This window comes from Thermobia domestica, chromosome 4 (assembly GCF_964235325.1).
Source record: "Thermobia domestica chromosome 4, izTheDome1.hap1.1, whole genome shotgun sequence".
In the NCBI taxonomy this organism is placed as follows: domain Eukaryota; kingdom Metazoa; phylum Arthropoda; class Insecta; order Zygentoma; family Lepismatidae; genus Thermobia; species Thermobia domestica.
Genome location: NC_137457.1, coordinates 324,773,883 through 324,801,316, shown reverse-complemented (window position 1 = coordinate 324,801,316; position 27,434 = coordinate 324,773,883). Strand labels below are relative to the sequence as shown.

Below are 27,434 nucleotides of genomic sequence, written 5' to 3'. Positions count from 1 at the left end.
TTACCAATGATCATATACATTAAAGTGCTGTTACTGATAGCGATACTGAGAGGAAAAATAGAAGAGAAAGGATTTTGTGACGTTTAAGAATAGAGAAAGTATTATCAATGATCATATAGATTAAGGTGCTGCTACTGATTATGATGGTGATAGAAAATAAAAAGAAAAAGAATTTTGAGACGTTTAAAAATGAGAAAGTATTACCAATGATCATATACATTAAAGTTCAGTTATTGATGATGATATTTATAGGAAAAAGGGAAGAGAAAGTATTTTGAGACGTTTAAAAATAGAGAAATTATTTCCAATGATCATATAGATTAGACTGCTGTTACTGGTAGCAATACTGATAGGAAAAACAGAAGAGAAAAAATTTGAGACCTTTAAGGACAGAGAAAGTATTATCAATGATCATATAGAATAAAGGCTGCTACTGATTATGATGGTGATAGAAAATAAAACGAAAAAGAATTTTGAGATGTTTAAAAAAGAGAAAGTATTACCAATGATCATATACGTTAAAGTGCAGTTATTGATGAGGATATTTATAGGAAAAGGGAAGAGAAAGTATTTTGCGATGTTTAAAAATAAAGAGGGCATTATCAATAATCATATAGATTAAAGTGCTGTTATTGAATATGATGGTGATAGCAAAAAAAGAAGAATTTTGAGACGCTTAAATATGAGAAAGTATTACCAATGATCATATAGATTAAGGTGAAGTTACTGATGGTGATTCTAATAGGAAAAGGAGAAGAGAAAAAATTTTGGGACGTTTAAAAATAGAGAAACTATTACCATTGATCATATAGATTAAAGTGCTGCTCTGGTTATGATGTGATAGAAAATAAAAAGTATTTTGAGACGTTTAAAAATGAGAAAGTATTACCAATGATCGTATAGATTAAAGTGCACCTACTGATGACGATACTGATAGGACAAAGAGAAGAAAAAATGTATTGAAATGTTTAAAAATAGAGAAAGTATTATCAATAACCATATAGATAAAAGTTTAGTTACTGATGGTGATACTGATAGGAAGAAAAGAAGATAAAACAATTTGAGACCTTTAAAAATAGAGAAATTATTACCAATGATCATGTAGATTAAGGTGCAGTTATTAATGGTTCTATTCATAGGAAAAAAGGAAAAGAATCTTGTGACGTTCAAGAATAGAGAAAGTATTACAAATGATCATATAGGTAAAAGTGCAGTTACTAATGGTGATACTGATAGGAAAAAGAGAAGATAAAATATTTTGATACGTTTAAAAATAGAGAATTTATTACCAATGATCATTTAGATTAAAGTTCTGTTACTGATAGTGATACTGATATAAAAACAGAAGAGAAAGAATTTTGAGACCTTTAAAAATAGAGAAAGTATTACCAATGTTCATATACTTTAAAGTGCAGTTATTGATCATGATATTCATAGGAAAAAGGGAAGAGAAAGTATTTTGTGACGTTTAAGGATAGATAAAGTATTATGAATAATCATATAGATTAAAGTGCTTGTACTGATTATGATGGTGATAGAAAATAAAAAGAAAAATAATTTTGAGACGTTTAAAAATGAGAAAGTATTACCAATGATCATATACATTAAAGTACAGTTATTGATGATGATATTTATAGGAAGAAGGGAAGAGAAAGTATTTTGAAACGTTTAAAAATAGAGAAATTGTTGCCAATGATTATGTAGATTAAGGTGCATTTACTGATGGTTATATTGATAGGAAAAAGAAGAAGAATGTTGAGACGTTCAAAAATAAAGAAAGTATTACACATGATCATATAGATTAATGTGCACTTACTCATGATGATAATAATAGGAAGGAGAGAAGAGAAATAATTTTGCGACCTTTAAAAATAGATAAAGTATTACCAATGATCATATAGATTAAAGTGCAGTTACTGATGATGATAGTGTTAGAAAAAAGAGAAGGAAAAGAATTTTGAGACGTTTAAAAGTGAGAACATATTACTAATGATCATGTAGATTAAGGTGCAGTTACTGATAGTGATACTGACAGAAAAAAGATAAAAATAATTTTGAGTCGTTTAAAAATAGTGAAAATTCTAATGGATTTAATAGTTGTCAAGTGGTTCTGGCCGCATTGACAGTGTGTATTACGATATAGTCTGTGACAGCACGGGAGCTCATGTGATGTAGAATGTGTTCGCTGTAGAGTGAATTAGAAATTAGTAATAAATACGTTCTTGTCAAATACACCTAAGTGTATTAATTAATGATCGTAGCAAACGATACATGGTAGTCGGTTATTTTTTAACAGTAAGACTGTCATCTAGCCAAAAATGCAGTCATCTAGCCAAAAATGCAGTCAGCTAAAGTCCCGAAGGAACGTTGCCTTACCAGTAATTTGTGTGGGAGTTGGAGAAAATTCAAACAAAATTTTGATATTTATATGATTGCAAGCGGCCAAGATTTAAAGCCCAGTGCCACCAACTTTGCCATATTACTGAACGTAGTTGGTGAAGAAGCTGTAGTAATTTACAACACTTTTGAGATAAGTAATGAAGACAAAACGAAATACGAGGTAGTTGTTCAAACTTTTGAAACTTACTTCAATCCTCAGAAAAACGTGGTCGTAGAACGTTATGTTCTTAACTCCCGTGTGCAAGATGAAGGAGAATCGTTTGACTCATTCGTTACCGATTTAAAGAAACTTGTTAAGACGTGTGAATTTGGTGACCAAACAGACAGTGTAATAAGAGATCGTATTGTGTTAGGAATACGTGATAAGATATTACAGGAAAGAATGTTGCGTGCAGGGGAACTGTCACTAGATAAGGCTATTGAAATAGGACGTGCAGCGGAATTGAGCAGACAACAAGCAGATACAATACAGAACAAACAAGTTAGTGAAGTACGAAGAAAAATTGCAAGTGGGAAAAAGTCATCAGCTCCGCCAGGAAAAGAATGGACAACGGGAGAGGACAAAAATAAGTGTAAAGAACAAAGTGCAAGGAACCCGCGTTTTTATAATAATGAGTACAAGTGTAAGAAGTGCAATACAGTACATAAGAAAGCGCAGTGCCCAGCGTTCGGTAAACAGTGCAGAAAATGTCAACAGTTTAATCATTTTGCAGTGAAGTGCAAGGCTAAACAAGTCCAGTGCTTACAGGGACAAGTAGCGGAAACGAAGGACACAAGTGATATATTGTATTTATCAGAAGTGTCAATATCTCACATTAATGCTGTAATGTCAGCAAGTCAAGAATGGGAAGAAACCATTCAGGTGGAAGATAAACAGATCACATTTAAGTTGGACACAGGTGCAGAAGTCAACGTGCTTCCAATAAGCGAATTTAAACTTGTAAATCAACAATCTAAGGTTAGGCCTACCAAAATGTTGTTAGAAGTCTATGGTGGTCATAAAATTAAACCCGTAGGTATTTGATTTGATTTGATTTGATTTATTTGCGTTCATTTGACCATACAGAGTACACAAATTTGTACATATGGTATAGAACATGTCATTTCACAATAATACATTGGTTAAATACAGAGTTAATAAACACATACAAATAAACTATAAGCATACGATATAAAACTAAATTTTTTTACAATAAAAGAAGGAAAAAATAAAGATGTGTTATTTAATCTAATGGTTAAAATATATCTACGTACTAAGTTTTATTGCCTTCAGAAATAATAAAGAATTATTCACCTATATACTCATCTACAGAATAATAAGATTTACAAATTAGCATATTTTTAACCTCTCTCAAAAACTTTATATCATCTTTTATGTATTTCAATTCTCTTGGTAATTTATTATATAGCACCGCACCTCTATAAAATGTAGTTTTTTCAAACATACTTGTTCTGTGTGACGGTATTACAAATTTATCACAGTTTCTAGTTTTATATTCATGTACGTCGGCATGCGTTAAGTAGTTATCTATGATTTTTCTCACTAATTTTAATACCTCATATATATACAAACTCGGTATCGTAAGCAATCTGAGTTCACGAAATTTACTTCTACAACTACTACGAAAATGGGAATGTGTAATGATACGGATTATTTTCTTTTGTAATCTAAATATTGTAAACAAATCATTAGTGACACCCCAGAAGGCAATACCATACTGTACTCGGGAATAAAATGACGCATAATATAATGAAATTAAAGTGTCTAGGTTAAGAACAGAGGAAAGTGTATAAGCCATATAAACAATAGAAGATAAATTTTGGCATAAATTGTTTATATGATGTTTCCATTTAAGTTTGTCGTCTAGGTTTAATCCTAAGAATTTAGTATTTGAAGCACATTCCACATTATTATTATTAATTGTAAACGAAGGTTTAATTGGTGATGAATTAGTTGGGAAAAAATATAAACATTTGGTTTTTTCGGTGTTAATAATTAAGTTATTGTGGTGTAACCAAGTTTCGAGCTCTCTTGCTGTTATATTTACATTATTTTGCAGCTCAGTTAAATTACTTCCTTTTACAAGTATATTTGTGTCATCTGCATACAGAAATAACTTACCATGAGTGATATAAAGTGGTAGATCATTAACATATAAAAGAAACAATATTGGTCCTAAGACTGATCCTTGAGGAACTCCTATGTTAACCATAGAAGGTGTTGATCTGTGAGTTTCGATATACAAGTTGTCTTCATTAATGAAATTTATCTCTACAAATTGTTGTCTATGTGTAAGGTAAGTTTGAAACCATTGGTTAGCAACACCCCTTATTCCATATGCATTTAATTTACTTAAGAGTAACGAATGGTTGACACAGTCGAAAGCTTTATTTAAGTCACAAAATATAGATAGTTGGTATGATTTACTTTCTATTGAGTCTACTACTTCTTGCAAGAAATGAAGGGCAGCTGTAGATGTGGATCTATTTTTAAGAAAACCATGTTGCGAGTCAGATAAAACATTGTTACGTTCCAAATGCGTAATTAATCTATTTTTCATTATGGATTCTATAATTTTCGAAAATTTAGAGGAGAGAGCTATTGGTCTGTAATTTTCGCATTTCTTTTTGTCACCCTTTTTGTGTAATGGCTTTATAAGGGCCCATTTCAGGCTGCCTGGGAATATACCTTGTGAGAATGAGTCATTAATTATGTGAGACAGAGGCTGTGCAATTGCGTGGATACATCTTTTGATTATAAATTCCGGGATGTCATCTGGACCCCTTGATGATCCGTATATAAAATTCCTTACTACTGATATTATTTCCGAAGGATTTGTTGGAATTATAAATAAAGAACGACTTATTTGATTAATTCGATTAGGGTTATTCTTAATATCATTCGATGGTGTTTGCGATTTAAGTAGGTTAGTAACTATGTTGCTGAAGTAAGAGTTGAAAAGCTCAACAATAACATGAGGGTCTTTACAGTTTTTGCCGTTCGCGAGTTTTATTTCAGTATTTTGAACATGTTGTGGTTTTTGATTTGTTTCTTCTTTAATTATTTTCCAGGCCATTTTGGTCTTGTTTTCTGCATTAGAAATTATATTATTATAATAGGACTTTTTGGCGTGTCAAAAACGCGGATGAATACTTAGATTTTGTAATAGTTGAAGGTGTAAGTAACGCAGCTAAGCCGTTATTAGACCTAAGTGCATGCACAAAGTTACATTTAATACAAAGAGTACCTGTTGATATTGTAGCAACAATGGACAAGAGTAGTTTTATAACTCAAAATATAGATGTATTTGAAGGTATTGGTAAGTGCAAGGGGAAACTACACGTAGAAGTTGATAAAAACGCAAAACCTGTTGCAAAGCCACCAAGAAAGGTGCCGCTAAGTATACAGCCTAAATTGAAGCAAGCAATTGAAAAACTAGAAAAAGATGGAATTATTTGTAAAGAAGAAAATCCAACGGGTTGGATAAGCAATCTAGTTATAGTTGATAAACCTAATGGGTCCCTAAGATTGTGTTTGGTTCGTAAAGATTTAAATAAAGCTCTTAAACGAAATTATAAAATAATCCCTACTGTGGAGGATGTTAGTGCAAGGTTAAATAAAAAATCTGTGTATAGTGCTCTAGATTGGAAAGATGGTTTTTATCACATAGAGCTTGATGAAGAGTCAAGTAGATTGTGTACGTTTAGCTCACAGTATGGGTGTTGGAGATTTTTAAGGCTACCTTTTGGTCTAAGAATAGCTCCAGAAGTGTTTCAGAAATTAAATAAAAAGTGTTTTGGAGATATTCCTGGTGTAGTCGTCTATTTTGTTGATATTTTAGTAGAGGCAGAATCTGAAAAAGAACACGATCAAATCATGAATGCAGTGCTAGAGAGAGCAAGAAAATTGAACATTAAGTTCAATCCTGAAAAACTAGAATATAAGGTACAGGAAGTTAAACACCTAGGGCATGTGTACAGTAAACAGGGAATTAGACCTAATAGAGACATGGTGAAAGCGGTACTTGAGTTAAAAGAACCCCCCCAAAAAAAGAACTACAAAGAGTAATTGGCTTGGTAAATTACGTAAATAGGTTCATTCCAAATTACTCTACAATCACTGCGCCGTTAAGGGAATTGTTAAAATCAAATATTGAATGGCAGTGGTTACAGAAACATAGGGAGGCTTTTGAAACGTTAAAACAAAAACTTTCTAGTGCCCCTGTGTTAGCTAATTTTGATGTAAATAAGAAAATTACATTACAATGTGATTCTTCAAGTGAAGGGCTGGGTTGCTGTCTCAAACAAGATGGGCATCCTGTAGCATACAGTTCTCGTAGCCTTACAGAAACTGAGAAACCATATGAACAGGTCGAAAAGGAGTTACTTAGTATTGTATATGCGGGGAAAAAGTTTCATTTGTACATCTATGTAGAGAAGTAGAGGCAGAAACAAATCACAAGCCTCTAGTTTCGATAATGAATAAATACGTAGCAGATGTGCTTTCTAGTAGATTACAAAGAATGGAGCTCAAATTACTGAATTATAATCTTAAACTTGTTTATGTACAAGGCAAAAATATGCACATTGCAGATCTGTTGTCAAGGCCATATCTTAATGAGGTTGAAGAAAACGACAGGTCACTTACTGAAGTAATCCATAGTCTAACTTCTCACTTACAGGTTAGTGATGCACGTAAAGAGCAGTTCATGTTTAAGCTATGGAGGTCCTGTTTGGACATCTGAAATCGTTGATTCAGCCTTCAGCCAGCTGTAAGTAACTCAAGGAGAAATATATATAACATTCGAACTTAACTAAGCTTTAATTAATGCACGAATTCTGAGGTTGACGTGGCTCCTGATCTTAATGTAAAAGTTCGCACTTATACATCGTCGTCTATTAATAAATCTAAAAGAGTACCTGAAGATAATATATTGAACAAACTAATATACTGAAGTTTTATGTACCGTATGTGATAGACACAAATTTCTCTTTCTGAATGTGAATGTAAAAATTATTAACAAAAATAATTAATTGGGAGAGACGAACCCAAACTAATGATTTCATAACTATATAACCAAGATTTAAAAAAAAACTTTTTAAGAGTAACTAAATTAACCATACATTCCCTTAAATATCATCACCCAACATTTCCGAATGTGTTTGTTTATAAGATTTACAATATCGCACAATATATTTATATCAGATCTAAGATGCTTGGAAATCAAAATGTGACTTCGTTGTGTGTGACTAGTGTAACTTTGTGGTGTAATCTGGCACTTGGCGATCAAATAAAGGATGTGATGGCATAATTGCAAGCGATCTCTGTAGGCACAAAACAAATGAATTGGACGACGGAAAAAGAAGATAACAGACTGTTCTGTTAGCTATAAGTATAGTAATTCAACAGTTCAACAAACAATAGTTTGAAACTTTCATTTTTGAATGTAGATAGAAGTTAATATTAACATGAGAAGACTAAACCGAGAGGTTTTTGATAATATTCTAAAGCATATTATCGTTATATCTAATCATAGTTTGAAGGAACAAACATCTTTAATATCAAAACTTCGGTTGAATTATTTGGGAGGGGGATAAAAAAAGTTACTGAAAGGATAATTCTCAAATCTTCCCTCTAATATCTAAATTGTACGCTAGTATTATTTAACCAGTTGCTTCTGAGATATGCAATTTTAAAGATACGTGTTGATTCTCTTTTTCAGTTCTCTTGTTTCAATCTAGAAGACAGGACACACATGCTATGGTATTGATTAAACTTCTCGGTTGTATTCTTCTGAGTAGGAAGCTCAGTATCGCGTCGCTAATATAGCAAGTTGTTCTAGTATTCATGAAAGTAGTCCTTTCTTTCGCGTTTTGCTTACTCACTGGGTTTTCGGCTTATATTAATTTTGCTCTCTATTTTCTAAAGAGCACCGACTCTCTATACTAATAAGCTATTAATTCTTAATACTAGTTGATTCTTAATGTGTCACGTACATGACGCGTAATTTTACTAACTCTTAATCGTAAACATTTAAGCGTTTTTTTTAAGTATCAGTACAGGGAAGCTTTCCTTTCGCATCACCATGGTAATACACTTCTCCGTAGATCTGTAAATAGGATGATATTGAGTCATGCTTTTTCACATTATTTTAACCTATTTCGACTAATATCACTATCCTTTTTTTCGTGAAACTATTATACAAGGTAACTACTCTTATGTTCCTTAACTCCTATTTTACTCGATGAATTAGTTCTTTTGTTTCTCGCATATTAATCAGTGATAATCTATTCATTTTGTATTCACTTCCTGAACTATCGTTGTTTTAAAAAACTTTCCATTCCAGTGAATGATGCTAATATATTTGAAAAAAAAATATTAATAAATTTAATACTAACTAGAGGAATGCGACTTTTCGACTTTCATGTGGCTGGACTAAAGTTTGCTCTTCAACACTTTAAAAAGTAAAAGTGCTCTTTCGTACGTCTATGTGAAAAGTACATGCACAGAAATAAATATCTAGGCAGTAGCTCTATATATTACAACGCTCCAGAGAACAATTTCGACAAAATTATAAAGTTAGTGGTCTATTTTAAACATATGTCACAGAAAGTAAAGTGTAGCTTGCTTCTTGATGTACCTTTTTGCGAATATAGGTCGAGCTTCAAGACAAATGTGTTTCTCAATTTATTTCGGAAAATAAAGTTGGATCCGTAAATGAAGATAACGATTTATCAGAATCCCAGATGGAGTGCGATACAGGCAATTTTCTCATCAAGGATAGATTTGCTTTGATTTGATTTTGAGTTTACCGTCCTGTTCAGCAGCGAGGTTATATGAGACATGGGACTACTGATTAACGTGGGATCCGAACCACATGAGCTTCCGCCGGGAATCGAACTCAAGTTTTCCACGCCAAAGACACGTAAGATAACCTCTTAATCTAGAACTGTAAATGACTATAGAAATATGAACAGATGAATATTCTATCTCTTGGTGACGTATCATAGTAAGAATATATTGAGATCTATTATGTATGTGTATATTTATGATGCTTCAGGCCCATATCCAGTGGTATCTAGGGGGGCCGGCCCACTTAAGATTTCGCGGTAGGCTTGCAAATGAACTATAATATGTTGATGAACTATAATATGGTTGGATCTGGCCCTCACTAACTTCAGCCACGCCCCCTAATTTTTTGAGCTAGATATGGGCCTGTGATGCTTTGAAATAATATTTTTATCTATAAGTTATCTCGGTACGATATCTTAAAGTACTTTTTTTTTTTTTTTTTTTGCAGTGCACAAAATGACATTCGTAGCAATTAGACGCTGTTCAACAAGAAATTCTTTATTGCAGTGATTGCAAAACAATCATACATTGCTTTTTCAATATGAACTCAGTAGGTGAAGATAAGTCGTAGGCTCCTCTTAGAGTGTGTGGTGTATGTGTAAAGACACCGAGTTTTAGGTATTAACGGTAAGAATACAGGAACTGAGCACTGAGTACCTATAGTATATATGATGAGCCTAAAAACCATGATGTCTACGTTTTCTGTGCAGTAATTTTTTAAGTATATGGTACAATGACAAGAACAATTGCATGCTGTATCATCATAGCAGAGCTTCGAATATTAGTTTTATTTCTCATTGTAAAAATTTATTGATTTCCAATGAAATGACTTTATTTGTCGTTGTCTTGTTTTCATGTGAAGAAAATAGTATGTTAGCAAACTTCCGTAGTAGTTTACATAATCAAAATTTAATAATTATGTTCAAATATAACGAGGACGACTCCATAATTATTAGTTCTTTAAGCCGTTAGAAAAATATTGTGGCTAATATTACACATGGCTAATTATATAAACAGCCAGACAAAGTTTACGCATTTCTTTCAAGAAGACTAGTTAGTGTTCTGCAGGAACTCTCCGGATGTACAGATGCATTGGCAAGGTTTAACATTCGTTTGAGAGTTGTTTCTAAATTCTCTGAAACCAAGTCCAATAGCAGATCTGCTGCATACTCCAAATCAATTTGGTCCTGTCTCTCAATAATAGTCTGTTACAAGGAACGGAATGTATAGTACATTGAAGTTAATTCTTTAAAATTTCAAATACGAAGAACACGGTTGGATTGTACGTAGGGAGTAATTGATTTCCTAATTGGAATTCAGGAGAAAAATTCAAATTTCCAATGTTTTAATAACAGTAGGATAATGCATGCAGGGAATAAAATGGGATATGAGAGAATGAAATCTGCGCCGTCATTTCTGATCAGGTATAAAGCGCAATGCACTGTCAAATTTTGATCGAATTAAAACGTTACTTTCACTATTAAATATGATATTTAACTTACAAGTAACATCTTTAGGGCTGTTGAAATGAATAAGCAATATTTACTATATATAGTTACAGTTTTCGCATCATTTAGTGCAATAAAAAATTGGACCGGTTACTTTCCTGTACAGAGAAAAATATCATAAAATATCATGAAATCCACACTAGGTGGAATATTACAATGTCGGTAGATTATTGCTTGATTATGAAGAGCGTTCGTGACAGTTACAACAGAATCATATGGAAACAAATTCAAGTACATTTTCTGAATGTAATGTATGACCTATTATTGATCTTGTTCATCAGCACAATTGAGTGTATTCAATATTATAGTATAGAAGTTTTATGTTAAAATAAAATTCGTTAATGTGTCATTTGTGTACAGGATTGATTCGTGAAACAAAAAATAATATTCATGTAAATTAATCTCTTGAATTCTACTGAATTTAAAATGTTATTGGCACGTTACACAATTATATATATATATATATATATATATATATATATATACTCGTCCATTGTATCTATAAATTGAGTTTACTTTGAGTTTAACACCGGTTTCAGTAGCGGTGGTATATGAGAAGGAACATACTGATTTACGTGACATCCAGACCACATGAACTCCCGCTTGGAATTAAACTCTGGTCTTACATTCCAAAAACGCGTACGCTAACTACTTATCTAAGAAGGACTCCTATTGTAGTTGTGGTAGTAGTTGAAATAATGATGATAAATTCTGTAAAGACCAGACGGAATTAACAAAAATCGATTAAATTTCCGAGAGTACGCAAAAATTGTTAATTATCTCCTATTTATTTTGAGTGTATTATTATTATTACTTTGCAAATGTTAACCAGCTATTCACATCATTGTGTACCATTTCAGGGAGGGGCATCATTGCCTGATTTTCAGCTATTTTATTTTCAGAATTAGTATTCATTATAGTCTCATGCTCTCTCTGCTATCGTCAGTAAATTCTTTGGACACTGATGACATCGACAATACTAGACTTATTGTTTAATATGTTGTTACTTCGAAGAGATCCAAATAACAAATTGAAGGAGAATCACTTAGCACAGAACTAGAAGAGGTAGTAATATATGAAGTATATGCTATATCCATTGGGTTGTAGAGGGTCGCGGTGATCAGTGGTAGAGAGTTCACATCTGGTTCTAGGGGTAACGGATTCGAACTCAGTACCCGCCAAGTGAACCTTGTGGTATATAAGCACGTGTGAGTGCGATTAATCGGGGTACTCCCGTTTCCTCCCACTTTCTTCATTCTACCATTTCATTTATTTCTCATTATCACAGTCTCCTTTAGCCTTACCGGCATAAACGTAGTACGTAAAACTCAAAGATTTCATTTCATCTATTGGGTTGTACTGATATGAACCTTTAATTTTAGTGACGTAAGATAGTAATATAACGATACACAGCGGATATCTACGATTAGAGAAATATGTCGCGTATCTTTTATATGTTCTGAAAATAAAATGGGATGCGGATAAAATCATGCGGCAGTATTTTATTGAGAGGATCCACATAAAATTGTTCCAGAGAAGGGAATAATTATTTTTATATACTATTTTACGTTTAAATACATTGCATTTGATTTTACGGTAATAAATATCATATCTAGCGACGAAAAGCGTGAAAATTCTTTTCAACCTATTAATGGCCATAACATCTACAATTGTACAAATCCTTGGAGGTCACATAGCATTAACTTTCAAGCTCCAGAGATACACACTAAAAATATGTTAGCACTTTAGAGATAATTATCCCATTCGTCATATCACTGGAGACCATCAGTCCCCAAATTCCTTAGAGTCAAATGCTTGGACTCATAGAGAAGACTAAATTAATACAAGGTCGTTTTGTAAGAGTGCAGGTTTGTCAGTGTACACTATAACTGGAAAAGTCTTGAAAAGACTAGTCATTACCGGTGATTAATGGATGTACTACAGAATATGTATACGCTGAAGAGAACATTGGAGAATTCATTTTGTGCTGGACGTTTGGACACTACTCCACCTCTGACATAGGGTGTTGAAGCCAGAATGGTTATCTGCGACAACGAGATATTTATCTATACAGACTGACAATTGCTTTGGACTGTTAAAGGTAGGAAACCATAAATTCAACGCAAACTTATTCACAGGATCCAGCAAATGTTAACACATGCTGTGGCGTCATATTGCACTACGTATCAATCAAGCACTGATACTGCTCTTCGTGTGTGGAAAATTCTTCAATTCGACTAACTTTCTCTCTGATACGTCTCACACAAAATACAATCTCTTTCGGCATTTCAACTTGAGGCTACCTTTAGCAAAGGTAGAACTTCACTTATAAGCAGAAGTTAAAACTTGCACTAAAAGATTACTCCACATCAAGGACAAAACAATTGTATTTAAATGGAATCCAGGGACTTTTAAACTGATAGCAGATGGTTATGGCAAACCTAACTGTATATAGTGTTTCATATATTTGAAGTTAATTCCCACATTCCAATAATTATATTTTCCCAAAGATAATTTTCCAAAGTTTATTACGTACTAGGCTAGAAACAAAAACTTCGTTTTGTAAAATCTTACTGACACCAACCAAAGCTTTTTAAACTCTTAATGTAACATATATGTATCTTGTAACAAATAGAAGCATCCGTAATAACAATGAAGAAAATTATAAGATTAAGTTATTTAAAATAGAATTTGTCTTATAATGACAAAAATGAATGTTTCTTTAAGAAACGTACAGTGTATAAGTGGAAATGGTCAAAACCTGACACATTATTAGCCATTAATATATTGTTAAAAAATTTAGATTATATAACGCTTATATAAATTTATATTATGTAAGGTCAAGGTTACAAAGCCACATATCCTGAATATTCAACCTATACTTAAAAAATAATTATAACAATCTCATACGGTAAGTCTATAAATTACAAATAGAATAAAAAAAACTACAAATATCTTCAAGTGATCTTATACAAGGATAAATCGAAATGAAATTAAATTATGTGCTTCTTTATGACACCAAATTCTTTATTATGTTTCGTTATAATATACAAACCTTTTGAGAATAAAGGAAAGGAAAGTATACAGAAAGAAGTAACACTAAAAAGTACGTCACTAAAAATACATGATAAAGAATTTTATAACATCATGACACACACACAAAAAAACTCAAGAAATTCCATGTACTATAGTAATATACGTATGAGAAAAAATACAGTTCCTAGAGAATTGTGAAAAGATGAATTGCATCCAATATATATTTAATAATATCAAATAATAATATTTAAGTATTTGGGACAATCAATTCAATGCAATAATGTAAATCGCCATTAAAAAAGCACATGCCAAACTAAAACAATTATTAAATAACAGACCTTTGAAAAGATTAGGTAGGAGGTTTGTGTGGGAACATTTTTCCCTAGTGTCTCTGTAACACACCTATCTATTAAAAGTTTATATTACGCAAGCAAACAAAGACCAAACTAAGAATTACCTCAAAGGAGAAAAGTACAGTAAAAAAAAAAAAAGTTTAAAAAATTTTGAAAATAAACGCTATCTTCGAATACATTTTTCACATTTGTTACTACTGTAGACTTTCTGTTGTATCTTTAGCTTGATTTTCCATCACTAGTTTTCACTGAATCTCTTGCATGACAATTATTAGGTTTGCCACTAGCATGCAGCACAGTTTTACACAATTATAGTTTATTTTACTAATTCTTCCTCCACACTTATTACACATTAAGGTGTCTAACTCACTAGATGAAAGTGTACACTCTAACCTGAAAATGATAACATAATTTTAGCCATAATTTTTTCAATTTCCGACACTGACTTCCAGTGTAAAAGTTCCATCCGTAAGTGTTATTGTGCGGTTAGCTGAACTTGACTTTTCCCAAAATCTCTTAAATTCATTTCGAGTATTAGGCATTATCATGTGTGTACTCCCATGTGTCTCAGTAAAATCTTTCCGAGATTTGCTTTTGATCTTTCCGAAGAACCAAGATATGAATGGCAGAAGTAAGCTTTTCATACATCGTTCATCACACCCAAATTAACGGTAAGATAATTTCTTCTGTGTTTACTGGAAGCTGACTTGATGGAACTCTCACTAATTTGGTTGCTACGACCGCTACTGGTACAAAGTTAGTATACCGCACCAACTCTAATAAGTTAAGTAGATCATTACTTGGACTAAATATTTTCTTCCTCTATTAAGAAATGTAAACTTATTCCCTTGTATGTCGGTACAAGTGTCCACCCACACCTGATCTTCTCTTAAATGTTTTCCCACATTGATTAGGAGTACAAGATTTTTCTACTTTATGTGTTACCATATGATAAGGCAAATAATTTTTGGTACGAAATCCTTTTCCACATTCGTTACAAGTAAATGGTTTATCTTCAGTATGTACTAACATATGAGTAGGCAAATATTTTTTGCTACTAAAACCCTTCCCACATTCATTACAAGTATAGGGCTTCTCTCCAGTATGTACTAACATGTGACTAACCAAAGCAGAAATTTCAGTAAATCCCTTTCCACACTTATCACATATATTTGTTTTTTCTTCCATATGCACTCTCGTGTGTCTAACTAATTTTTTTTTATGAAAGAATTCTTTTTTGCACTCATTACAAACGTAAGGCATTTCGTCTGAATGTTCCATCTCGTGGTTAGCCAATAACGACTTTCGACTAAATTGTTTCCCACATTTTTGACAAATGTGAACCTTCTCCCCAGTATGTAGCAACATATGTGGAGTAAGTTCCGATTTTCGCTTAAATCCTTTACCGCATTCATTACAATTAAAAGATTTCTCATGTGAATGTGTTACTTTATGAGAGACCAAGTAACATTTTTTAGGAAATCCCTTCCCACATTCGTGACAAGTAAAAGGAATGTGTCCCGTATGTCCTAGCATGTGAATGACTAAACTACTTTTTTTACTAAATCCTTTTCCACATTCATTACAAATATGAGATTTCTCTGTGTGTAGAAGCATGTGCCTAGCCAGAACTGACCTTCTTATAAAACCTTTACGACAGACAGTACAAGTATGAGGTTTATCTCCTGTATGTAACATCATGTGATAAGCTAATGTAGACTTATCAGTAAATCCCTTTCCACATTCATTACAGCTGTGAGGTTTCACTTGCGTATGTACTTTCAAGTGTTTAACTAAATCAGACTTTGTACTAAATCCTTTCATACATTCATTACAAATATAAGGCCTTTCTCCAGTATGTTGAAACATGTGGGCAGCGAATTGTGTTTTTTGACCAAATCCTTTCCCACATTCATTACAAATATAAGGTTTAATTTCAGTATGTACTGATATATGCTTATACAAATCTGGTTTTTGACGAAACCTTTTTCCACATTTCTCGCATGTATGAGGTTTTTCCCCGTGTGTATTAACATATGTATATCCAAGAGTGTTTTTCTACTAAATCTCTTCCCACATATATTGCAAATATGACGTTTGTCTCCGGTATGTACCAGCATGTGTCTATTCAAACTAGATTTGTGAGTAAATGTAATTCCACATAGGTCACAAATATGACTTCTCTCACCAGCAGGTATGAACATGTCTGGTGCAAAATTTGAATTTCCACTAGGTCTTTCCTCACATTTGTCAATCATAGTTGTTGTCTCAAATGTATCCTTTAACAAGTGGATCCGTAAGTTTGATTTAATTTTAACTTCCTTCTGATAAACCTCACATGTATGCTGTTTGCCATCATTATGCAGATCTGTTTCAGACGGCAACATTGATATTCCAGTTAATTCATTGTCGCATGTCTCAAAGGTAAAAATATTTTCAACTGAATGAGAATATATTCGCTGTGGTGAATTAAACGTATTTCCCCTTTTGGAACATATAGTATTTTGGCTTCTGAAACAAATTTATTAAACAATAAAATTTTGATTGATATGAAAACAAAAAAAAAAAAAAAAAACATTTTACAACCACTATGTTTCTAGGTAATATAATTATAAGAGGGAAGCAATGAGCTTCTTTATGAGTAGTTAAAATTGTATCGTCGAGTAATTGAATTATACCTTGCGTATTTTTAAATGAAACGAAGGGTGCAATTACTACGGAGTGCAGATTCCACAATAATCTGATTCTGAAAATAATATAACCTCATATTAATATCTGTTATATGTTTTCTGTAGAATAATAATATATCCCATTCGCAATGTTCTATACATGTTATATAAATGTATGTAGAAAATAACAGGAATAAGAGCTGCAACTGTCTCAGAGAAATTTATCTGCTCTTGGCTGAGTTCGATGCTTTTGAGAAAAGCGACGTTATATAGCATATATGGAATGGGAGCATGACACCTTTCTTACTACTCAGCATATCTAAATTCTCGTGCGTAGAACTTTAAGATATTTTTAAATAATTTTCTTATACTCTAGTCCTAGCAAGAAAGAGTTTACTGAAATTCATATATCAGAGTCCAGAAAAGAGAACTAAAACTTCTCTTGCTGTAGAAAATCAACGTTTTGATCAAGCCTCCCCTATACGCGCTAAAACAGTAGCACAACCTATATGCTTAGTGTCTAAGTGTGTTGTGTAAGTTTTCCCATGTGTACAAGGAATCTTTCAAAATTTACAGAGAATCAATTTTACAGTGAAAGTGGAAAATAATAGAAATACATTAATTGAAGAAATCATAAAATTAATAAAATTAGTACATCCTTTGATGTTCTTGACATATTAAGAAAGATAAATAAACACGCGATTGATGTGATACATTTATTTAAAAAGAGACTTCCTAAATTATTTCAAGACGCAATAGATTTTTTGATCAATAGAATTATGATCGACTTAACACGTCCTGTAATACGTAGTGTACTTATACTTATCAAATTTTCTGATATTTAATTTAGCATATCAAAATTAATTAAGAAAACAGGCTAGTAGTAATTAAAAAATATATGAACCGTAACTCTAACGAAATGAACATAATTGAACGTACCTGAGTTCCTGGGAATCGTACTCTTTTGATAAACAATCAATTTCTTGTTCACTATCCTCCCCAATAATGCAAGGCACTTCATTTAACTTTTTCGGATGAATAGCAGAATTATCACATTCTGGTTTCACATTGCTGGTGACATTTACTAGTAAACCAGGCATTAGTAAACGCTTAACCAAGCATATTGGATTTGCAACTAGCTTCCAATCACCTATTTCATCACGTTCATTGCCTTTTAAAGTGAATTGAAAATTCCGCTTCAAATTTTCTCGTTGCACAGAATGCTTATTGCGAGTGTCTTCTCCAATTTCATCTCCTGTTTCTTGTTTAGATTCAAAACGTAGCAGGGAAAGTACTGGAGAAGGATCGTCATGTTCGAATTCGTTGGAGTCAAGATTACATATTTTGTAAGGCAGTTGTTCATTAGCTCCTTTTCCAGTTTTCATTTTGCCTTTATCTAAAGCAACCTTCAAGAAATCAAGGGCTATTTACTAACATGAAAATATATTATCTTGAAGACTGCAGCCTGAAGCCCCCAGTGTTTCGAGAAACAGTAATTTTCTGAAAGCACAAAGAAACATAAATAATTCAATAATATGGAATAATATATTCAATGAAGCAATAGTAACGCAAATGAAACTGAGCTACCGTTTTTCAAGATACTTTTGATTAATTAGATTATTACAGTAATGAGTTCAAAGACCATAGTTTCCAAAAAATATATGATAAACTTACATTAGTAACATAAACAACACGATGATGATAAATGATAAGGCAGTACGACTAAATTAATCCCTACTGAACCAAATGCAAATCTCCAAAAGTTTCAAGTTTCAATTCTCCCAGAAGCAAAGAACTGTTATCGTTGGGCATGTTGGCAAAGAGATCCATCTTTTTTCCGAGATAAAAGATTATAGTCCAGAGGCATATATAATTCCATGGGATTTTGAATGAAGAAATATTACAAACATTCGGGATATACTTGTAATAAAGGATATGATCATTCGCTACCAGATGTTTGCCTGATTCCATTGCAGACGGATTCTATGGCGTTATAATATAAGGGTAGCCGCCAGAATAGATACTAATATGCGTTTCGTCTATAACTCGTTTATCGTTGAACTCTCGCCATGGCCTATGGAACCCGAAAGTTCAATGCCGCGTTGACGAAGGCTCTCCACTGATTTCTATCCTTAGCCAACTGGATCCAGTTTCTACTCTGTATTCCTATTTCCGCGAGATCCCTCTTAATATTGTCCTCATATCTGCGCCTAGGTCTCAATAATTGTCGTTTTCCGATTGGTCTTCCAGTCGAGACTTTTAAAGCGTTTCTACTTTCTTCCATTTTGGCTACATTACCTGCCACCTAAGCCTCCTAGACTTGACGACCCTAACAATGTTGGATAACCGTATAAATTATGTAGTTCCTCGTTATGAAGTTTCCGCCATTCCCAATTCCCGTTCCTCTTGGGTCAGAATATTCGTCTCAGGATCTTATTCTCAAATACTTTCAGTCTATGTTCTTCCCTCAGAGTAAGCGACCATGTTTCGCAATCATACAGAACAAAAGGCTGATTAAACTTTTATATATTTTGAGGTTCAAATTCCTCAACAGACTTAGCGACGATAAGAAATTTTGACCGAATAGTAATACGAATTCCCTGCTTGAAGTCGACATTTAATTTCTACTTGAACATGATTTTTGTCTCTTAATATTGATCCTAAATATTTGAAAGTATCCACTTAATCAAAAGTATTATTTAATATTTTAACGCATCCATAATTTGCCGTATTTTCGTCCCGACACAGTTCCATGTATTTAGTTTTCTCTGCATTTATTTCTATTGTACACCTATCATGCCCTATTAAATTTCCATCATCAGCATATGACATAACCTAGTGAATACCGTTCAACTCTAGGCTCTGGTTGCTATCTTTGATATACCTTATAGCGTATTCCAGCACAAAGTTAAATAAAAATGGTGAGAAAGCATCCCCTTGTTTGAGGCCTTGTTTGTTCGTGGAAAAAAATTTTCCTACCTGGACCTTACTTTGGGATTCATTTAAACATATTATTAATCTTATTAGCTTTCACGGTATTCCAAGTTCTGTATTTTTAACTAATTGCATTCTATTGTTTTAGTGAAACACTACAAATTTATATCGCTAAGTGCCTGAAAGCATTGAGTGATCACGGCCGGTCTGCGGAAGCTCGAACTTTTCCTGATTTATATATATATGTTTGTGCTTTCCATTAACGTTCATTTACGAGAAAGATACAAAATACGATAAATGGCACACAAGTAAACAGAACATACAAATGCCAGTATTTAGAACACCCTACAGTTACATTTGAAGCACAGATAATTGCTATTTTGTAATTTCGATTTTACTGTGTGTTTGTTACACGTTTTTTACTTTGATTAAAGTTTGTTTTTCTTTGCCTTCTTAGTATTTACGAAACGCTTTTAAACATAGTGTGACATTACGATTTTCAAAGTACGATATTGGTTTTCAAGTTCATTCATTATCATGGCAACTTTACGTCTTCCTTTTCATAATGAAGTAGTGCCTTCCACCGAGGAGTACATCATTGAAAACATTTGAACAAGTGACCACCAAGTTTGATATATTTGACAGAAACGTTGCTCCCAAATGTCAGAAGATAAATATTGGACTGAGTTGGTTTCGTAAGTATAATCATGAGTTTACGATCATCATGTTAATAATTCGTGTAAGTATTAGCCAATACACTTCTTGCCTTTTATATCAATTCTAATTTTTTTTATCTAGGAAATCGAGATGGTTGACATTTCACACGTGGTTATTGTAGGATGTCATAACGTGAGGATGCTCAATTCTATTATTCTCATGATGTAGTCGGCTCCACCTCTTCGTTCACGAAACTGGATATATGCTTTCAAATTTGTGCCAATTACAACACATCGATTGTCATGCTACTTGGCAATAACAAATTACCTCCAAGTCGAATCTGAATTCATATCAACTCCGTCCATATTTACTCAACTCTTTTGAATCAGTCAATGGATACTAAAACACATGATTGCTTTGTAGAGTACCGGTTGCTCTGAATACCAATTGACGAAGATTAATTAACAGATCTCTACTTGCGAAGAAATTCTCAAAATATAGCACATGACCATTCGGATCATCTACGACATCTGGAATATTGAGAACAACTCTGGAATCTAAAGAAAAATTTTCTCTATCATTATGTATATTGTTACCAGCAAAGATCAAATTTTCATAAGACGTTTTAAAATCGCAAAACAGAACATATATATATAAATATATCTATTTATCTTTCTATATCTATATATCTATCAATCTATCTATCTATCTATCTATCTATCTATCTATCTATCTATATATATATATATATATATATATATATATATATATATATATATATATATATATATGAATACACCAACCGGTCTTCGCAAGCGCAAATGCACGAATTCTATAAATTTCAAAATACATGATCTAAAAATGTACCAGTTAAGCTTGGAGTTAACAGCATCAGGAATGACATTATATACCTTAGCGAAAAACATCTATGGTCGCTTTCGATTATTTTGACATACCACATTTCCCCTCCACCTTTCCTCATAAAAACCTTTCGCATCATCACTCTCGCTGCATAAACTCACATTTTGAAGGGTGAATATTCTAGTGTCATTTACCAATGGCAACACTGAAAATGACTTTGCTGAGTTATTTATTACATACCTTTGATTGTCATTACATGTAATTATTCTTAAAAAATGCAAATTTCTACGTGTTTCAACCCTATAATTTTAAACATGTGAACATGTATTTTTTATTTTATAATTATATTAAAATTATAAATACTTTGTAGAGAAAACTTCAGGCTTACCTGATCATCCTCCGAGTTGAGTTAAATAGAGATTTACGTCCCTTTCAACAGCAAGGCTATATTAAACGGGACTTTCTGATTAACCTGAAATAGCAATCACATGCGCTCCCGCCGGAAATCGAAATAGGCTCTCCGACGACAAAGTCAAGTACGCTAACCGCTTAGCCACGAAGGAGCTCATCGGTCATCCTCCCAGTCTAAGGTTCCTTATGATTGTCTGCATAATTACTGTTATCGCCGATTTCTTCATCGCCACACCAATTACACATTTCTGTGTACGGCAAAGTCCATATTTACACATAAAGTTTACAGCACAGAGACCTTTCCCCACAAGCACAGCATACTACTTTCTGTAACCATTCTGGTGCACATCGTGTCCAAAAATGTCCGATGTAGGTGAATTGCGCTGGTGGATGTTTTCAAGAAAAGATGTGCGGATGGTTTCAAGAAAAGATGTGCAAAGTGAAAATTAACTTCCAACAAAATGCTCCCTTACATCACATATTTTAACAGTAAATTATCAAGTGTTGGAGTGGCGCAATCCTGATGAACATCACCAAACACATCCGGGAACCACCAGTCTGGATGGGAGAATTCTCGAAACAAGCATTGGGTCTGATAAAGAACCTCTCGACTCGAAGGATGACCAGCGAAGTTTCCTATACGTAACACTTTTAGGTGTTAATTATAAAATAAAAATAATATATGTATTTTTGGATTGGGTGTAAAGGACTTCCTTTACGCTGATGAAGACCACCACTCCACGGTCTCACGTAAAACTAATATAGATGAAACAGGTAGAAATCTCCAATCTTCTTATAATATTACATGCAAAAGCAAAAAACAGTAAGTAATAAATAACCCAGCAAGGTAATTTTCAATGTTGCTATTGTACATTTCAACTGTTGCTAGAATACCTACCCTTCAAAATACTTGTTTGTGTGACGAGAAGAGTTGTCCGAACAGTTTGCGCGAACGAAGCTGGTGGGGAATGTGATATGCCTAAATAATCCAAAACGGTAGTCTTCAATCTATAGCTGTGGTCGCTGATGTGCAAGATGACTCCTGATGCTGTGAACACCAAACTTAACTGATAACTTTTTACATCATATATTTTGAAATCTGAAAAAATCCCTGCATTTGCTGTCCAAAGCAGGCTGCCTTAAACAAACAGACATGCACCACATATGTATCCTTTAAACCCAATCCAAAAATACATATTTCTTTAATGTTCAATGGGTGTGTAGAGTATTCCCTAAAGGGTGAAATTACCATACATACCATCAAACGAATTTTGAGATATGATCTTATTTATGATAGGTTCAAAGTAGGCAAATGATAAGCTTGACAGCAATGAACACGGAATCCTTAGCGCGATATCGGAAGTGTTAAGAATCGTCAGCAGCACGATGACTCGTACTCGAGAAAAATCATGTTGCGATGTTTTCTCTCACGCTTATAAGTGAAGAAAACGCGAAATATACCGTGAGGAAATACATCGCATCATACGTTATTCAGAACACACCCACAAACACAACAGAGCTGCCGGGTCCTAACACTTCTGACATTCCTCCGAAGCACTGGATGTCGACTTTTGTCAAGGGTTACCTCCTGCCTACTTTGGAGCCTTCTTGAAATCAGAATATATCTGAAAACTCTATTGAAAACATATTTGAGAATTATACCCAGCAAACCCATTTCAAATTAATATAATATGCATTTTCGGACTGTGTGCGCGTGACATCCTTTACGCTGAAAAAGGACCACCATCCACAGTTTCTGGAATTCAAAATATGGCGTGTTGAAATTTAGCTTTTTCGCTTTTTTGGAGGGCCCTAGCTCTAAAATTATATACCTATTGGAATAGCTCTATATGAACTTTGTATGTTAGTTTGATGTAAAGAACCACCTGTTTCAGTTTGTTGGTATAGTTCATTAACACCATACATAGTGTTGCGGGCGGAGTTGCAAATTTAACAAAAAATGCCTGTAACTGTTACATTGTAGCAAATATTATAAGTGGAGTTTCCCTGCGATCTATCTCAAATTTTGAGGACCACAACTAATGACTTATACAAAACATTCCCAAAGTTTGGTGTAAACCGGCTTAAATAATTGCAGAGAAATAACCCGGACAACAGATTTGATTGACAGCAGGTGAAAAAGTTCAAAAACTCTTGTATATTTCAGTCGATCGATTTCAAAATTGGTAGGACATAACAACCTCAAATGAAATGAAATGAAATCTTTGAGTTTTACGTCCCACGCATATGCCGGTTAGGCTAAAGGAGACGGTGATGATGAGTGATGAATGAATTGGTGGAATGAGAAAGTGGGAGGAAACGGGAGAACCCCGAGAAAACCCACGCACACGGTGTTTGTCCACCACAAAGTTCACTTGGCAGGGCTGGGATCGAACCCGGGACCCCAAGCACCAAGGTGAACTCTACCGCTGAGCCACCGCGGCCCCCATGGAACGAGTTGAGTAACATATGTCGCACTCAAACCAATAACATATTTCCATTTGCACAAATTACCGAATGGGTAAAAGATACCAAGAATATTATAACCTTTTCTCTTCTTTTTTACCCATTCCGAAGAAAAAATGTTATTCACAAAGTTTGCATAGAATCAACCATACACGAGTTACAGACGAAAAAATATTATTGTCTATTCTGGCGGTCTACTTGAATTATGACGTCTGCAATGGAATAAGGCTGAACACCTGCTAGCACATAATTATAAACTTGATTACAAATGCATCGCAATTAGTCGTAATATTTCTTCATTCAAAATCCCACGGACTAAGAAATAATTTCTTATGCCCTTACACTATTAGGTAGAGATATAGAAATGTGTCAGTGCTATAAGACTAAAGAGATTTAACATCTCATTTGCGGGACGCGGTTCACTAGGAAACACAGTGACCTTAGAGACAGAACATTTTAACTGGAGCTAACTAGTAGAAATTAAGAAAATTGAGCGTTCACTACCAAACTCTTACAAGCTGTTAGTAGAATAAATATGTGGTACGAAATACTCGGTGAGTGACGATCTTTCACCTTTGAGCATATTTGGCTTATGTATAGTCGTTTCCACGAATAATTGGAGTCATACTAAAGGCCTGACTACGCAGGAAACATGGTAGCATGGCACTAATCACCCGTTACAACAACTAAGCATGAGGTGGATTATGTTTACTGTGTGCAAGAACTGAAGGAAACGTATAGAGAAATATCTTAGCATCTTGAGGAGAGTTTCGTTAATTTTTAAACTAGGGATTTTTGAACTGAATTAATTTTTTTTTTCTGCAACCGCTAAATGAAGTACTAGTTTAGAAAGAGTTAAGACAACAGGATTCGTCCATCCGAGTATACAAATATGGGACATGGTATAAGCCAAGGCCTTTCTATAAAATTATAATTTTAAACTAAGTATAACGAACTCGAATAGTGATCATAATTTTCTTTGAAAATTCAGTTAACGTTGCAGTGTATGAAAACAGGATTACAGAATATTTCGTTATTGATCGTCAAGGACAGTATTAATTCCACCAGAAGAGTACCGCGTGTTATATAGTGAATGCATAAAGTATTTGTGCGAGTTTTCCTGCAACAGCTGATTTTTTTAAAACCTCATATTTAAAGTATACGTCACGTACTCGCTTTTTTTGTGTGTGGAACAAACAAAATACTATAGAAGCAAACCGATATTACAAGAATACCTTTAGAAGAATATTACGATGGAGGCTAGTAATATCAGCACACACGCTTTACAAAGTAAGCTCAACCTTAGTAGAAATAAAGAAAACTAAGTATATGGAACTAAACAAAAAAAATCTTTTTATACATTCTGAAGACACAGTTTACTTTTCCGTTTATATGTGCTTTGTACCGTAAAAAAAAAAAAAAAAAAAAGTTATAGAAATGTTCCATATGTTTTCTTGTTTCTGCTTACACTACAAAAATTCACTCGCATGATTTTATTTGCTCCACTTTTCAGTACACTATAAAGTTTGAATTTATCATTTTGAATCTTGTTTTCCTCTTAAAACTAACCGTATACTTATAATATGATTTTGAAGTATACTCACAATGCGTATTTTATTAGATATTCATTGTAAGATGTGTGGTATCTGTAAGGTATGTAGCAACGTAATGAAAAAGGAAATGAAATCTTTGAGTTTTACGTCTCTCGATTATGCCGGCTAGGCTAAAGGAAAAGGTGTAGATGAAAGATGAATGAAAAGGTGGAATGAAGAAAATGGAAGGGAACGGGAGAATCCCGAGGAAATCCAAGCACACGGTGCTTTTCCACCACAAAATTTACTTCGTGGGTGCAGGGTTTGAACCCGGTACCCCAGGCACCAGAGATAAACGCTCTAGAACTGGGCCACCGCAGCCCCTTGGAGCAACGTAATAAATTATCTCGTGACAACAAATATAAAAATATAAAACATCATATTGTACTTAGAAGCAGATGGCACAATTACATCGTAATGGCCAATAGTTGACGCTTGTTCGCATATAATTATTTTTTTTCCTTTTCGTCGGCTTCGGTTGGCATCACTTCTGCAAACTCTATAATATAGCGGGCTAATTTGCAATTACTTTTTTAGTCCTCCTTGCGCTTTAAATATTGCTGGAGTTGCAAACAAACATATTTTGAAGATAATTACTTTACAATTTAGATTACCTGTTCCCAAATATGATAGCTCAAATTATTATGTATTGGAATTACGGTAAACATTGTTAAAATATTATTTAAATCCATCCACATATTCTGGCCGTATAATGCACTCAAAATTAAGGAAAATTTAAAACAGAATATACAAATAGAAGATCACGGTTCTGGGTAGAAAAATTACTAACAACGTATATGCTCTCTTTTGTATTATTATTATTATTGAATGCACTTTAGAAGTTTAAAAATAAAGTATATTAGACCAATAATAATATTTGTAAACTTTTTTTTATTGATAAAAAAATTTTTTAACTGAAGAGGGACTTATAAATTCGCACCCTTCCTGTACACTCCTTGCAAATAGCTACTTTGCGCTTGTCTTAATTAACCTAAAATATTCCGAAGGATGCGACAATAGTGCCTACATTAATAAAAAAAATAATAGCCTAAACACATAGTATAACGTCATTTTTTTACAGGCACGCATTTAATAACTTTTTTCTCTTATCAACAGGTTATTGAAAATGGTTCTTTATTAACCCTTAACGAGTTTTCGTAACCATTTGGTTACACATTTTTTGATTTTGCCTATTGGCTTGAAGAGTGTTATATTTCGGTATTGTTCGTTGTAGTTATTTGTGTACATACTTTCTGCGATGGGAGAGCAGCTATTGCCCCCTTGTGACAACTCTGGTGAATTTTATGCGGGAAGTAGTATGTGGATATGTTGTTGTTTTGCAAGCAGTGATGGAAGCAGACAGAAAATATTAAATACTGAAGGTAAGCAGTTTATGTTTTTATTTTTCTCGATATGTTCTTGTTTGTAAGTCATTGCCCAACAATGTGCAGGTATGAAAACGGCATAATGTCAAAAATTGATTACTATTTACGATAAAAATATACTACGTAACCATTCGGTTACATTGTTCAGTAACGGATCAAACGGATACTTTGTACAGGAAAAAATACAAAATATTGGACTAGCTTATTTATATTGGTGTATCTTTTTATATTTTTATAGAAAATCTAACGTGAAAAATAAACATAGTACTCTGTTTATTAGTCAAATTTTAAATTTCATACAGAGGCTCA

General features: G+C 33.4%; 1 protein-coding gene across 6 annotated transcripts in view; it reads right to left on the bottom strand.

Moving 5' to 3' along the window:
- The window catches only part of LOC145684416 (uncharacterized), a 270,639-nt gene that overhangs the window by 194,673 nt on the left and 48,532 nt on the right, over positions 1–27,434 (bottom strand). For 4 of the 6 annotated variants that reach the window (XM_081756755.1, XM_081756754.1, XM_081756756.1 and 1 more), the window contains exon 2: positions 17,759–18,319. In XM_081756755.1, coding sequence (XP_081612881.1) covers positions 17,759–18,204 — 446 coding nt within the window. In that variant the 5' untranslated portion in view covers positions 18,205–18,319. Of the gene's footprint in view, positions 1–11,309; positions 16,662–17,758; positions 18,320–27,434 lie in introns of those variants that run through there. The other 2 variants (XM_081756763.1, XM_081756758.1) reach the window with 2 other exon arrangements.